General features: G+C 42.6%; 1 protein-coding gene across 1 annotated transcript in view; it reads left to right on the top strand.

Moving 5' to 3' along the window:
- Positions 1-3668: 3668 nt before the first annotated feature.
- The window catches only part of EIF2AK4 (eukaryotic translation initiation factor 2 alpha kinase 4), a 34921-nt gene continuing 23112 nt past the window's right edge, over positions 3669-15477 (top strand). The window contains exons 1-13 of the mRNA XM_072115569.1: positions 3669-3941; positions 6682-6785; positions 7441-7543; positions 8651-8824; positions 9378-9458; positions 9619-9767; positions 10587-10699; positions 10771-10928; positions 11599-12134; positions 13190-13299; positions 13425-13582; positions 13830-14257; positions 15060-15117. Coding sequence (XP_071971670.1) covers positions 3741-3941; positions 6682-6785; positions 7441-7543; positions 8651-8824; positions 9378-9458; positions 9619-9767; positions 10587-10699; positions 10771-10928; positions 11599-12134; positions 13190-13299; positions 13425-13582; positions 13830-14257; positions 15060-15117 — 2373 coding nt within the window. The 5' untranslated portion in view covers positions 3669-3740. The remainder of the gene's footprint in view (positions 3942-6681; positions 6786-7440; positions 7544-8650; positions 8825-9377; positions 9459-9618; positions 9768-10586; positions 10700-10770; positions 10929-11598; positions 12135-13189; positions 13300-13424; positions 13583-13829; positions 14258-15059; positions 15118-15477) is intronic.

Below are 15477 nucleotides of genomic sequence, written 5' to 3'. Positions count from 1 at the left end.
CTTATATTCCGGTGCGCCTAATGGCCCGGAAAATACGGTAATCTAATCGCTAAGTATATAGACCGCACATATAGAAATACATACTGTATATACACATAACAAACATGCCCATACAGTATATACACCTAATGTACATACAGTATATAATAATAATAATAATAATAATTCTTTATTTATATAGCGCACACCGATTACGCAGCGCTGCACAAGCATATCAAATTGGTCCCTGTCCCCATGGGGCTCACAATCTAAACAACCTAACAGTATGTTTTGAAGTGTGGGAGGAAACCGGAGTACCCGGAGGAAACCCACGCAAACACGGAGAGAACATACAAACTCTTTGCAGATGTTGACCTGGGTGGGATACATCATGTACATGAACATACACTACCGCTCGAAAGTTTCAGACACTTTTGTGTTTATCATGAAAATCCATGCTTTTATTTTTTGAAATGAATAGGAAATAAAATGCAGAGATTGACAAGGTTTGAAATATTTATTTTCATTTGAAATAATTTTCTCCTTCAAACTTTGCTGTCATCAGAGACTGCTCCCTTTGCTAAATCCCAGCATTGCAGGCCATTGGCCTCGAGCTTTTAATTTGTTGTCTAGAGAATTTTGACCAGTCTTTGTTCTATTCCCCATATTACATTTTTCCTTTTATTAGCCAGTCTCAGATATGGATTTTCCTTTGCCACTCTGCCCTGAAGACCAGCCTCCTGGAGTCGCCTCCTCACTGTAGAGGGTGACATTGGTGTTTGGCAGGTGCCCTCGGTGTCTTATTAATGATGTCGTTAAGAATGTCATCTTTTAGATCACATCAGTCTTGTGGTTCTACAGAATCGTAGATACAAGCGGGAACTGGATCTTTATCTGCAATCTCCTATCACCAGGAGATTGCTCAGCGATCTCCATCAGCTCCATTGAGATGTATGGAGCAGAACTGTCATGTGCGTCTGTCTGCTCCATTACCCTCCAGGAACGTTGAGGGGTCCGACTGAGGTACCTGGGAACCCATCGGACCCCTCGTTTTCGTGATCCGTGGGGGTCTCATCACTACGACCCCCACAGATCAGCAAGTTAGGCCCTATCCTGTCGATAGGGCCTACTTTTGATTGGTGGGAAAACCCCTTTAACTGCCTGTATCACTGTAACAGGTGGCATTTTGAACGCATTTGTAGCCCGTTTTTAAGCAGTTTGTCAAATAACGTTTTTGACAGGTTTGACCAATTATCTTAATTGAAACTTTTCAAAAATGCATGTGTTTTTTGACGGACTGCTTAAAAACGTACCAAAAACGCGTTTAAAACGCCATCACCCTTAATCAACCTCAAAGATGAGATTCTTATCTTTAATTGATAAAGCATGTTTTACTGTACTTCAGAACCAAAGCTATGGGTGTCTGAAGTGACTCTCCCCCTGCAGCCTCTGAACTTCTCTCCTATCTCAAACATGACTCTTCTCTGCTCATGTTTTGCATTAGATTAACACAAAACACCGGAGGCCCATTCCCGATCGCAGGCTTTGTCTGCCTTTGGAGATTTCATAGGTAAACAGGTGATATTTCACATAAAGAGGGAATTCTAGAAAGCACACTTCATCCCCTGCCTGAGAGCTCTGCTTGTTTAATGGGGTAAAATCTAAAATCTGGTGCAGATCAGTTATATTTCCCCAGTGATTACCATTACAAGGGGCTAGTACAGGTCATTGTAAAGTGTATTTTATACAGTAGCCAGTTTTGTAATAACTATGTTTTTACTATGTGGTGGTAATATGTGCTCAAGGTGTAGAATCATTTGGGTCATATATGACAAGAACTATCACCAAGCCAAATATTAGTCATCAAGCGATATTACATGTCTGATTGTACTGAGATATCTGAATAAAATATACAATAATCTGTAAAAGGTAATTCTATATACTGTGTCCAGTGTCTATGTATTAGATGACAGTCACCCAAGGGTGACGAGATGCGTTTTTTATTGCATTTTAAGATGCACTTCAAAGGCTCCAGCCGTGATCACATGATGAATGGTGCACATTTATTGAAGTGTTTGCCCCAGTTTTCTGTCTGACTTTACACTGACTGGAATGTGCAAACTGCTTGTACATGTATTTAGAAGTGTCTGCGCCAGTTTCTGTGTGGATCTGTGTCCCTGATGCCACAAAAAAATCTGCACGTGAAGGGGTGTTACGGCGCCGATTTAGACTGTGCACCACATTTATTACTGTGACTCAACAGAATTGTGTTGCACGCTCTATGCTGAAGGTACACCAGAATAAAGGTGCACACAGGGGGCGCCAGATTATTGAAGACGGCGCTTTGCATCGCACACAATGTTAACACAATGGCCCACGTTTATCAAAACTAGCACAGTCTGTACTATGTGCAATTTGCCTGTGGAGTGTGCAGGGGGCGCCAGATTCATCAATACTAGGGCACGTCTTCATTAATCTGGTGCGCCCTGCACTGCTCGGAAGTGTGCAACATTTTCTTTTTTGGAGCACTGCAGTTCATGCTGCAGAATTGTGGCGCACGTCGGTAATAAATGTGGCGCAAACTCTGAGGCCGCGGTCACACGAACCGCTAGGCGTCCGGTCATAACATGACGCTAGTGCACAGGGGGCGGTCCTCGACCAGAACGCACATGCTTTTCCAGGGAAACACATGTGATTGATAAGCGTTTCTCTGGAAACGCTTGTGTGCTCGGGTCGAGGACCGCACCCTGTGCGCTAGTGTCACCTAGCGGTTCGTTTGGCCGCAGCCTGAATAAGCACTAGAACTCCCCTTTAGGTGCACATTATATCTGTCTTGTCAGACACAGCGCAGCCAGGACACAAAGCTGGTGCAGACACTTTATAAATACACACGGAAATCCACCCTGAGGACGCGTTCACATGTTACGTTCTGCAACACATTACAACAGCTGAGGAGAGGGAATCTGCCTAATTAAATTACTGTTAACATTTCCATTTACAAAATGCAATGTAAATGCAATGTTAACGCATGCTTTAAGAAATGTAAACAGTATAGTAATTCGGCAAATTACTGTGTAATGTGTTTTAAAACGCATTGAAAACGCAACATGTGATCACACCCTCAGGGTGAAGACACACATGGCGTTTTTGGGCCGTTTTTACTAAGTGCGTTTTCAGATCGTTAAAAACGCATGCGTTTTCAAAAAACGGATGCGTTTTTAAAAAACGGATGCGTTTTTTAACGCATGCGTTTTTAACTATCTGAAAACGCACTTAGTAAAAACGGCCCAAAAACGCCATGTGTGTCTTCACCCTCAGGGCGCATTCACATGTTGCGTTTTTGACGCTTTCCACTGGCTTCAGCCTTGGTTACATGATAAGGTTACATCGCGTTTTAGCAGATGCTGTGGAAACACAATGTAATGTTAGCATGTGATCAAGTCTGAAGCCAGTGGAATGCGTAAAAAACGCAACGCAGCACGTGAACACGCCCTCAGGTGTCTCCCTGATCTAACGTGGTCTTCACCCCATGTCCACTACTGCGCCTGGTTACCTCCTACGGCTGCAGTTCGCACAACGCGATTACATAAGTGCAATGTTAGCGCAAGCCGTGCACGCAGACTATGACACGCAGCAGTATGTGGCGCTTTCCGTGTGAGCTTTGCTCCTCCCACGCGTCAGGTCACATGTCCGTGACGTCATGTAAGGTCCTTTCAGTGCCCGGTGGTAGGAAATAGCACCTGGGATGCGCGGGCTGTAGCATGGCAGGCGGCCGGGGGAATGCCCGACTTCCCGCTGACCTCGCCTCTACGGGGGGCCCGCCCGGTCCTGGAGATCAGTGGCGCCCCCTGCAGGGAGAGTCTACAGAGAGCCACTCACATCGGCAGGAGAACGAGCTGCAGGTCCTGGAGTCCATCTATGGGGAGGACTTTACTGATCTGCGGAAAACTTCTGCGTGGAAGGTAGCGCGTAACATCACTGCCCGGGACATCACTGCCCGGGACATGACCGGAGGGGGGAGGGGCTTCACCTACTTATACACCCACCTACAGGAACCCTGCAGGACCTGTCATCCAATCACATTGTTTCTGTCACTCTGTCACCTCGAAGACGCAAATGACAGCTGCAATCTTATTGGCTGCTGTAGGCACCTGCTCCACTGTACTGGCTGTACATTTAGGAAGTATTCACATGGTCAGTTTTTCATGCAGTTTCTTAAGACAGAGAGAAAATATCTGTCCTGTTCTCTTTTTATGAGTGGTTTTGCATCAAAAACCTGAGTGCGCGATCACTTACAAGTCCAGTCAGAATTATGTGCACATAAGCTGCTTAAGGACCAGTTCACACACTCAGTTTTTAGCATTCAGCTCAAGTCTCTTGGGCGTCCACAAAAACCCCTCCATCTGTTTGTTTATTTCCGTGTTTTTCACATCCGTATTTCTTCATGTAAACAGGGCATTGGTTTTTTTTCTTCATTTGCACAAAATAAAATTTTTGGAAAATACTTGATGGTAAAATACCCGGTTTCCCAGCATCAGCTTAGAAAAAAACCCCATCGAAAACAATAGGTCACATAGAAATGTGAAAAACGCAAGTCCATGTTGTATCTCCATCTTTTTTTTTTTACACATCCATATATTATGTTTTTCTTTTTTGTTTAGTTTTTTTCACATTCAGCTAAATAAAATGGATGTATCTGTGTGTTCACCACTTCTGGCCATTGCTCTGACACATCTGTTTCTTCCTCATCGCCCTATGAGTGATTTTTCATGGATATCGTACTGACCCTTTAATTTTGTGTGTGTGTTTTCAGGTCAGATTTTTTTTTTTTTAAACCTGTTTTTATTTATTTTTTCATAAACATACATATAATATTCCAACATAAAAATGTGTACATTTGGATTCTTGTCTTAGCCAAAGCAAGTTATTTTGATTTTATTTACAGTCCCCTAGTGTGAGCCAGGGCCAGAAGTGACGGTCCCACAGAACGGGTGCAAGTCTTATCTCTGTGTAGTCTCCACAGCTGGTTTTGGTTTACAAAAAAAATAAATACTGCAAAATCTGACAAAATATATAATGTGGGACATGATTTTTTTTATAAGCTTCTATTCCCCAGACCTGTAAAGTTACAAAATATTCCTGCAATACAGCGACGGCGTTGTGTGTGATAGGGGGAGGAGCTCTGAGGGATCTTTATCTGCCTACAGGTTATCCATAATTGATCCACAATACCTCTCTCCTCTCCTCTGTTACTACAAGGATCCTGTTTCTTTGGCAAACAGAAGCTGCGGGGGTGAAATGATCTCCCTGCTCTATCACTGGCCTCAGTTGTGTTCTGCTGAGTCCAGTGATGTGTGGTTGGGGCCACACTTAGGACCAGTGGTGGGGAGAGAGTTGAGGATTTGATCTTTTCATATTTTACTGCCTACTTTGCTATTGGCCACATATTTGTCTTTTCCAGACCTTCCCATAAAGATTCATTCACTCACTTGTTCCTTTTGGAGATTGCATCCCCTGCTGCGAAGATAGAAACAGTATTTAGCGCCTCTGTCTCCTCAGTTTCTGATACACAAGCACTGTGCAGACAATAAAACACTGTGCAGACTGTGATACTTGCACTCAAGCACTGTGCAGACAATAAAGGCAGCACCAGGTCCGCTGCCTCTGTTGGTTCTAGTAATCACATGATTAAACCAGTGATCGCTGGGATTGCATTACTCAGAGGTTACTCGTGGTCTGTCCAGACCCAGTAAAGCCCAAACTGAGACCGTGCATCTTTCATCTTTAATTGGGGTTGCATAGCAAACACTCTTATAGTGGAAGAGTAAAGTTATAAGAAAAATGACATCTAGTTCCCTTAGGTCTAGTATGAACTTTAAGTTACAGAAAGTAAATTATAAAAAAAAAAGTTAAATTAAAAGAAGGGGGGGGGGGGAAACATTGTAACATCTCAAAACATCTGCTATAATCAGTGAAGAGATTTCACATTCCAGTGCATTCCAGTACTCAAAGTCCAGTTACAGTCCTGGAATATAGATGGGTTTTTCACAGTCCTGCAGCTACTAACACACATACTCAGGTCTGCTTACAGAGATCTTCAGAGCAAATACCTAATACTACATGCACTTTTACATGGTCAAAACTGATGGCATAGTCCGGTTAATCTGCAGTTTTGGCTTCTGCGCCCACATAGCATTACCCAGCGATCATACATTTAGAGCAGGACTCATCATGTAGTGGTTTGCAGCCTCTGAATGTAAACTATATTGTTCTCATACTGATGGCAAACTATGGCTCTATCTTCTCTGTGTCTGAGGCTTCCAAATTTTATAGAACCAATAGATGACATAAGTAGGTGATGTCTGCTTTATAGTAGCTTGGACGACTCTTTTGACTTGTGTATAATGAGAACAAGTAGGTGACATTAATTACATAGCTCCGAGTATATTATCTGTAATTATAGTCTAATCCCAACTTTACTAAACGCTACACCCCTGCAGGAGATGTATAAGGTGCAGCTGACATGGTTACCGTGTGTCAGTCACAGTTTCTCCTGTAACATACGCAGTATATACACAACTCTGCGCTGACCCCTTCTGCATGTAGAAGATAGCGGGTATATAATACAGCAGACACCAGCAACTAGGGCCCGCTCTTGTATAAAGTATATTATGATTAATCCTTTTTTTTTTTTGCGCCTAGATCAAGCAGCCCCCAGAAGTAACCCTATCATTACGCCCTCAAGGTGATGAGTTTCACGTCCAATTAGATCTTTGGGTGAAGTGTCCTCAGATGTATCCTGATGTGTGAGTATAATACATATAACACAAGATTACAATACAGTATAACATAGAATTGCATTTTGTGTAGGTGGTAGCCGCCCCCCTACTCCTCTCCAACCACCCTTGTGATCAATATCACATTGGTGGGGATCCATCACCTGGTATCCTCACGGCCCCATTCTCTCTCAGTCACTTCGGCACATGAATGGGAGCTGATCTGCAGTGACCAGACTTGGCCACTAACAATAATTATAATAATTCAGTTATTTATATAGCGCACACAGATTATGCAGCGCTAGACAACGCTTGCCAAATTGGTCCGCTACAATGAAAATAGAGCTGTCTGCTTGCTATTTCATTCTCCTATTATCCGAGCTTATCTGGCAAACGTAGGTAGAACTGCTTGTACAAGCGTCATTGGCACCTGTACTGGTGTCATTGCAACTTTTGCTTCTTTTAAAAGCAAATTCCAGCCCTACATATTTGAGGGCATAATACATGAATATCTTATATATATTTATAACACCCAAAAATAATAATAATAATTCTTTATTTATATAGAGCACACAGACTATGGACCCTTTAAAGATTGTTCCCTATAAGAAATCCCTATTATCGAGAAAAGAGATGGAAAGTAATAGACCTGATATAACATTGACCCCTTGACTTTATATTACAGCCCTCCAGAAATAAAGCTGAAAAATGTGAAGGGGCTATCAAATGAGAATGTGAACTCCTTGTCTTGCAGTTTAGAGGAACTTGCCAAAACACTCTGTGGAGAGGTAAGAGTGTGTGCACCTTGTGCGGCCTGATATACAGCGGCTGTGGGGCTCTTTCGTGGACAAGTAGATGAACGAAAAGTGATCACCCTATGAAAACAGTTCCTGCTTTGCACTCTCTTTGGTTCATCTTTATGATGGAGGCATTGGGGGGCATTTATCATTACAGTGGCTGGATACATCAGGAGGCTCCGGCATTGCGATGTAACCGGCGGCACTGATGTACATAGGAGACCTATGAAAGAAAGCAGCCATATTCTTCAGCCCCCGGACAGCCCCTTTAAGGGGTCAATGCTGAGCTCGGAGCAGCCCAAAGGAGCAAGATACAATACTGTTACTAGAGCTTGTAAAGGAGGTAGCCCCTATAATCATGTGCAGAAAATACAAACAGATTAAAGTGATAGATTTTATCTGGTTTAGACAAACCAAAATTGGAAATACAAGTACCCACTCAGAGGCAGCTACACATATATCACTCAGCATCCCTATGGGGAGGACATAAATCTCCACATACATAATCTTTCAGCTGAATCTATTCCCATGTTTGGTATAAGTAAGATCCCATTCACACGACTGTATGGAGCCACACAATTTGTGGCCGGATCACAGCCCCCAAAGAGGTCTATGGCACCCCATAACGGCAGAGAGAGCACACAATGGGACTCATTTACTAAGGGCTCCGCGGCCGCACTTTCGGTGGGTTTCCCGACTTTTTCTATTTTGCGCCGAATTCCGACAGGATTTTGGCGCACGCGATCAGATTTCGGCGCAATCGGGGGCGTGGCCGACGGGAAACCCGATGGATTCAGAAAAAACGCGGAATTTCAAAAACCAAGTCCGCAATTCTAGGTTTAAGAGTCCAATGGATAATCCCCTTTTTTATTTTTTATAACAAGCTGCCTGCCAATAAGAGACTATGTATAATATGCTCACCTCCCCCTGCTCTATAACATGCTGCCTGCTTATTGGACACTATGTACAGTCTGCTCAGCTCCTCCTGCTCTATAACATGCTGCCTGTAGATAGGACACTATTCAACATATTTAACTATGTATTGAAATTGATCATATGTTAATAACTGGTAGCTAATCGTTCTTATCTCCTATCCAGGTGATGATTTATCAGCTTGCGGACCACATACAGTCTTTCCTAACTGAGCATAACCACCCACCTCCTAAATCATTTCATGAAGAGATGCTAAAGAACCTACAGAGACAGCAGGAGAAAATTGCTTTGGAAGAAGAGAAGAAAAAGCAAGAGTTAAAAATGAGAGAGGAGCAGACGGTAAGTCAGTGATGGACAGAGGATAGTCAGTCTTTGTGAGAACATATAGATATATACATATGAGTTAGCAGTACTGTATTACCATACATTATTGGACTTACTGACAACTGATTTGGAGGGGGTCGACAGAAAACATCCCCTATTCTCTTCATGAGACTGCAGGAACTTTAAGTAAATGCATAAGGGTCTCAAATTTTTTGCGTTTACAGCTCCTGTTGATGCATTATAGGGGAGATTATCAGAATTTACTGAGCTATTCCGCTGAGCCCTCTCCATAAAGTGCAGGTGTCTGCTGTATTATACATGATGACATCGAGGGCAACAAGCGGTTGTATAGCAGGAGCCTCCATGAGGCTACCATTGCTTAATACTTCAGTACCATTGTAATTTGTGATCTTATTAGTGTATGTATGATCTGTCACATGTGGGAGTGTAGTCAAGAATGCACCATGATTGGGTTGTGTACACGTATCATGAGCATAACCATAGTGAAAAATCTGGTAGCTTGCCATAAGATTGGGTACATGGTAGTTGTTTACTTTTGTCTTGACAGAGGCTTGAAATACTTGATGAAATCCGAAGGCGAGAAGAAGAAAAAAAGGAGGAGAAAAGAAGGAAAGAGCTTGAAAAGCAGGTAACTATTTTGAACCCGGTATTAGATAGATAACAATAATTATAATAATATTCGTAATTGCAGATAATGCTCCTCCCATTTACTCTTATACTACAAATTAGGAGACATCAATACTATTATTTAGGAGGACCCGTTACTTAATTAAGTTTTTGTATTGTAGGAACGCCTTGAAAGTGCCAACCTAACATGCCAGGAAAATTCAGCCAAGACTGCTAATACCGCAGGGCCTAAGACCGGAACAACCAATGGAGGGCTTACCGATCACGGAGGAAATGGCAGGACCCGCACTACCTCTGTTGGCCGATCCAAGTAATCCTTTTTTTTTTTTTTTTGCATACCCAAGTTTTTGGTTCACGTATAATAATATTGTCTTAGGTTTAAACATACATTAAAGTTGTTGTCCACTTTCATCAAATAATTAATATTTGTGTAGTAAAAACAAATACAATTTTCCAATAAACTTCTTCAATAAACTTTTTCTTTAGATCTTTGCTTGCTGTAATTCTATAGGTAGCTTCATTGTTTACTTCCTGTGGATTAAAATCTGTCTATGGTCATGTGATGTGACAGGTGCACGGCTTGTTTTATCCCTGGTCATGTGATGTCACACAGGTGCACGGCTTGTTTTATCCCTGGTCATGTGATGTCACACAGGTGCGCGGCTTGTTTTATCCCTGGTCATGTGATGTCACACAGGTGCACGGCTTGTTTTATCCCTGGTCATGTGATGTCACACAGGTGCACGGCTTGTTTTATCCCTGGTCATGTGATGTCACACAGGTGCACGGCTTGTTTTATCCCTGGTCATGTGATGTGACCAGGGATATAATGGGCTATGTGTGATCTCACCAGGGACACAGGAAGTTAACAACGAAGATGCCTAGAATGACAGCAAGCAGAGATCTAGAAAACGGTGAGGAATTGATATGGAAAGGATATTGGAAATTTGTATCACTTTTCATTATACAAACAATATCAATTATTTACTGAAACTAAATTATATCAGTGCTTGGTTGTAAAATGTGGAAAGATGTGAAGAGACATTATATAAATGTAACTAAAGGCAATAGCAGAATTCTGCATCGGGCATAAGACTGATTACGCATTATCTTTTGTTTTTTGTTGAAGACGTGACCGGCAGTTCTCCGTGTGCAGTGATGATAATCCGTCAAGTTATGAAGTGCTGACTTTTGACCTTGGCTGCAGCGGCCATCTAGTTGTTCACAGGGGAAAGTGCCTAGGTGAGTTATAGTGAATAGGGATGGCGGTATTATTTCTGCACATGTGTATGTAATCTATGTATGACATACAGGAAAGGATGAGCACCTGGCCAAGTCCATCTATAACGGCTTAGAAGCGGCATCCGGGCAGTTTGTTGTGATTTATGAATGGGTTCTACAGTGGCAAAAGAAGATGGGAAAATTTCTGACCAACCAGGAAAGGGAAAAAGTTGAGAAGTGTAAGAAACAGGTAAATGCTACTTTTTTTTTGCTTTGTTCTTTAAATTAATGCATGGATTTATGAAATGCCCTCTGACATTGACAAAGGCTATAAATAAAATCTGTATTTTTCTTTATTATTATTTATGTAATTGATCTCCTGTTCTGTAGTGAGGTTCCTGCAGACTGTACATTGTGCCCTATCTGCTCATCTCTACCTGCTCTATAACATGTTGCTTGCAAATGGGACACAAAGTATGATCTGCTCAGCTCCTCCTGCTCTATAACATGCTGCCTGCGGATAGGACACTATGTACAATCTGCTCAGCTCCTCCTGCTTTATAACATGCTGCCTGCAGATAGGACACTATGTACGATCTGCTCAGCTCCTCCTGCTTTATAACATGCTGCCTGCAGATAGGACACTGTACAATCTGCTCAGCTCCTCCTGTTCTACAATATGCTGCCTGCAGATAGGACACTATGTACAATCTGCTCAGCTCCTCCTGCTTTATAACATGCTGCCTGCAGATAGGGCACTTTGTTTAATGCTGCTCTATAACATCTTCAACTGCTTCTTTTTTATCAGACTGGACAACCCCTTTAAGACTAACAATTTTCAGTTGCTTCTAGAATTGCCATTATTCTGACTATTACGTTCACTGCCGTTACTGATTTTTATGACTCTTATTTCCTGATAGGTTCAAGGCACAGAGGCAGAGTTTAATTCCCTCATCAAACTCAGTCATCCGAATATTGTACATTATCTCGCCATGCGAGTTAAAGAGAATGAAGATTCCATTTCTGTCGGAATCGTAGCTGAACATGTAAATGGCTCCAAGCTTTCCAGTTTCCTTGAGCAGGAGGTTCCGGTTCCCGTAGATCAGCTCAGACGCTACACGAATCAGCTTTTATCTGCTCTGGACTATCTACATAGCAATTCAGTGGTACACAAGGTGTTGTGCGCTTCTAGTGTACTAGTGACTGGTGATGGGAGGGTCAAGATAACGGATTACAGCCTTTCCAAGAGGCTGGCCGATATCTGCAAAGAGGACGTTTTTGAACAAACCAAGGTCCGTTTCAGTGAAGACGCTCTACCAAGCAAAACTGGCAAGAAAGGAGACATATGGAAGCTGGGCCTCTTACTACTGTCACTTAGTCAGGGCAAAGTAACCAAAGAATATCCTGTCAAAGTCCCTAGTGGTCTACCTGCAGATTTCCAGGATTTTTTGAAAAAGTAAGTTGTTTTTTTTTTGTTAAACTTAAAGAAGCATCAAATCACAATTATTGAGAGTTTTTGAAATATACTTTGGTGGAGTATTTTATGAACTTCCCCTTTAAAGGGACACTGTCACCAAATTTTACCCCATTAAAAGGGGCTACTGCATGAACCCCACAACGTTGTAAATGTATCACAGTGCATCTGTGGATCCTCTTTGTCATGTTGCTTAGAGATCCAGTCAAATAGGTGGGAGTGTTCTTGGATGCAGTCCAGCTCTCCCGGCCTCTCAGCTTTGGACTTCCGCACTACCCCTCAATGTCATGTCACTGTAATCCTTTTTGAAATGACTGGGAATGGGAATAAAAGTCAAGTTTTCAACATTGATGCAACATAGAGGAGCCACTGAAAGGCTGGGTACACATCATGTTTTAGTATAAACGCCACAGATATGTTGGGAAAGCTCCTGGCGTATACTGTACACTTCGTAACCATTGTCATATACTGGCAGATGGAGGCATCAAATCACAATTACAGAATGTTTTGTAAATGGTGATAAAAACTGGATTGAAAAACTTTGCAAGCTGGGTCTTTCCATACTGATCTCTTAGCGCAGGCAACAGAAGCTTATGTGGAGGGGATGCGTTATCCCCGAGCCTCGGCTGACCAGATACATCGCTCAGCAGGAGGGAGGCTGCTTTTGGGCACTATTCAGGGGGTGGGAGAAGAGTCACCGGGTGACGTATCCCACTGTATGTGTATACAGTGGGATACGTCTCTGTCATATGTTGTAAAGACATGTTGGGACATTGTATCCCTAAAACATATGTAAAAAAATGTGATGTAAACCCAGTGTCGTACAAGGTACTATTTGTGGTTTTTACAGTAGTTATGAGGTGGCAGGAGCTGAAATGTCCTTTCTAAAATGCATCTCTTTTGTTTCACATATAAGCAGAAGTTCTATAAAAGTTCTTTCATAACCCACCTGAGGAGGCTGGTAGTTTAATGGGCTAAAATCTGGTTTCCCTTTAAATGACGCTGAGATCTGAAGATTCCCTTTTCTCTCTGATCAGATGTGTGTGCTTGGAAGACAAGGAGCGCTGGAGTACTCAGCAGTTACTGGGGCACAGCTTTGTCAATCCTCCTCCACAAAAATATTCCATGAGCGAGGAAAGCCCAGACGGTGAGGACATAGAATGATTTAGAATTTTATAAAGCTATTGATAATGCCAATTATTGTAGTTCTACTCTGTGTATAGTTTCGGGATTCTCTAGTGCTGTAGTAATGTAACCTGCTGTGTCTTCCAGATTACACGGGTGTGGACTGCACAGAGACGGTGATACCCAGCGCTTCCATATCAAATGCCGCATTCCATATAGAATCCCAGAGGCAGCTATCTCGCTACTACAGCGAGTTTGAGGAATTGCAGATGCTCGGAAGAGGGGCATTTGGAGCAGTTATTAAGGTAGATCCTTTACAAGTTCCATAGATCATTGAAGAAATTTTTAAAAAGTATTAGAGATGAGCAGACCCGGCATTCTTGTTCGGCCGCGCAATTCGGATAGGCAGGTGAACAGCCAGACTGGCAAATTGTCGCACCATGGCTATGATTAGCCAGAGGTGTCTTCTCATCTCAGTCCCCACTAATTAGGTAATTAGGTAACTAATAATTTTTTTGCATTATTATTAATTTTCTTCTAAATTCCCTTTAGGTTCAGAACAAACTGGATGGTTGTTATTATGCTGTAAAGCGGGTTCAGATTAATCCTGCAAGCAAACAATTCAGGAGAATTAAAGGTGAGGTAACGTTGCTGTCTCGACTCAACCATGAAAACATAGTTAGGTACTATAATGCGTGGATCGAGAAACATGAAATTCCATCTTCCAACACCCCTAAACCCGGGACTGCTGTGGATAAGAAGGTGGTTGTGAAGCCGGAGCAGGTGGTGAAGAATGAGCTGGGCCTTGCTGATGACATAGAGGCCAACGCTCCGGCCCCCATCATGTCCAGCTCTGTGGAGTGGAGCACGTCTTGTGAACGGTCCTCTAGTGCGCACCGCAAGTCTGATCAGGATTCCAGTGATGAAGATGATGAGGATGATGACGACGATGAAGAGGGGGTTTTCTCTCCATCATTCCTGTAAGTGGATATTTCACAAATTCTTTTAAATATATATAATTACAAAAAATGTATTAGGTAGCCCAAAAGATCGGCTGAAATATGAAGATTATCCATATTATTCAGTTTTTTTTACTTATATATTTCATTCCTTTATTGAATGCCCCATCCCACCCATGCTTTTAGTGTCCTTTTATTCATTGTACCCCCATATTATGACTACTACCTGTTCAAATTCATTGGGGCTCATTTACCAAGGGTCCCCGCGGCCGCATTTCCGTCGGTAGGGACACATGCAGGAAATTGGGCGCACAATCTTCTTGGGCAGATGTGCATTCCAGTCGGACACTCCTGATCAGGGAACGCGCATGGACTGGTAAGTAAATGTGCCCCATTTTGTTTGGGATCTGCCCATTGAAAAGAGAGACGAGCTCTGCAGTCTTTTCATTTCCAACTAAGAACAGTGCTGTATGTGTACAGTGGCCATGCTCGGTATGGCTGCTCAGTCACATTTACTTGAATGGGACTAATGCAGGTAACGTCACTGGCTTGTGAAGCAGAAGTGATGCTCTCTGGATAGTTGCCACTGTTTCAGGTGGAGGGGGATTTGGGAGTCGCACCATTAGTGATCAATTTCTAGGATGTGGAATAACACATTCCTTGGTCTTCTCCTAAAAGTGTTTTCCCAGTATGTACAGTACACCTAGTGCAAGGGTTTGTGCACATGATTGGCTATGTAATACTATTCAACCCACCTGAATTGTCTCTTCTTGTTTTATGTAAAGCTTTTGTGACTAAACTACTTGTTCTTGTTTCTGCACAGCCCCGGAACGGATTCTGATAGTGAGATTGTTTTTGAGGATGAAAACAGCCCCGATCAGGTAATGACTTTGTCGTCCCTCTCCTACATTATTCATTCCAAGGTTGTTATTGAGGACTATAATAATATAGATTTGCTTTGGCAAATTTGATGCTGCTTTGCATTTAAAGGGGTTGTCCCACAATCACAGCTTGTGAACTAGCCACAGATTAGGTGGTAAGTGTTTTATCATGTAAGGATTCCTTTTCCCCCGTGGGACACAAACCAGTCATGAGACCTTGGTCCTTTGTACAGATCACAATCACACATGTAACCTCTCTCTGCCTTCATTCTCCATGGACTAATGGACAGGTACAACTTGCATCAAGTCCACCCCAGCAATATCAATGGTTTGACCCCCGGCTGTCTGTTCGGTGGTTAG

The sequence above is a fragment of the Engystomops pustulosus genome, chromosome 7 (assembly GCF_040894005.1).
Source record: "Engystomops pustulosus chromosome 7, aEngPut4.maternal, whole genome shotgun sequence".
NCBI classification, from domain to species: domain Eukaryota; kingdom Metazoa; phylum Chordata; class Amphibia; order Anura; family Leptodactylidae; genus Engystomops; species Engystomops pustulosus.
Note: the sequence above shows the minus strand (reverse complement) of the source record. Positions and strands in the feature narration are given on the sequence as shown.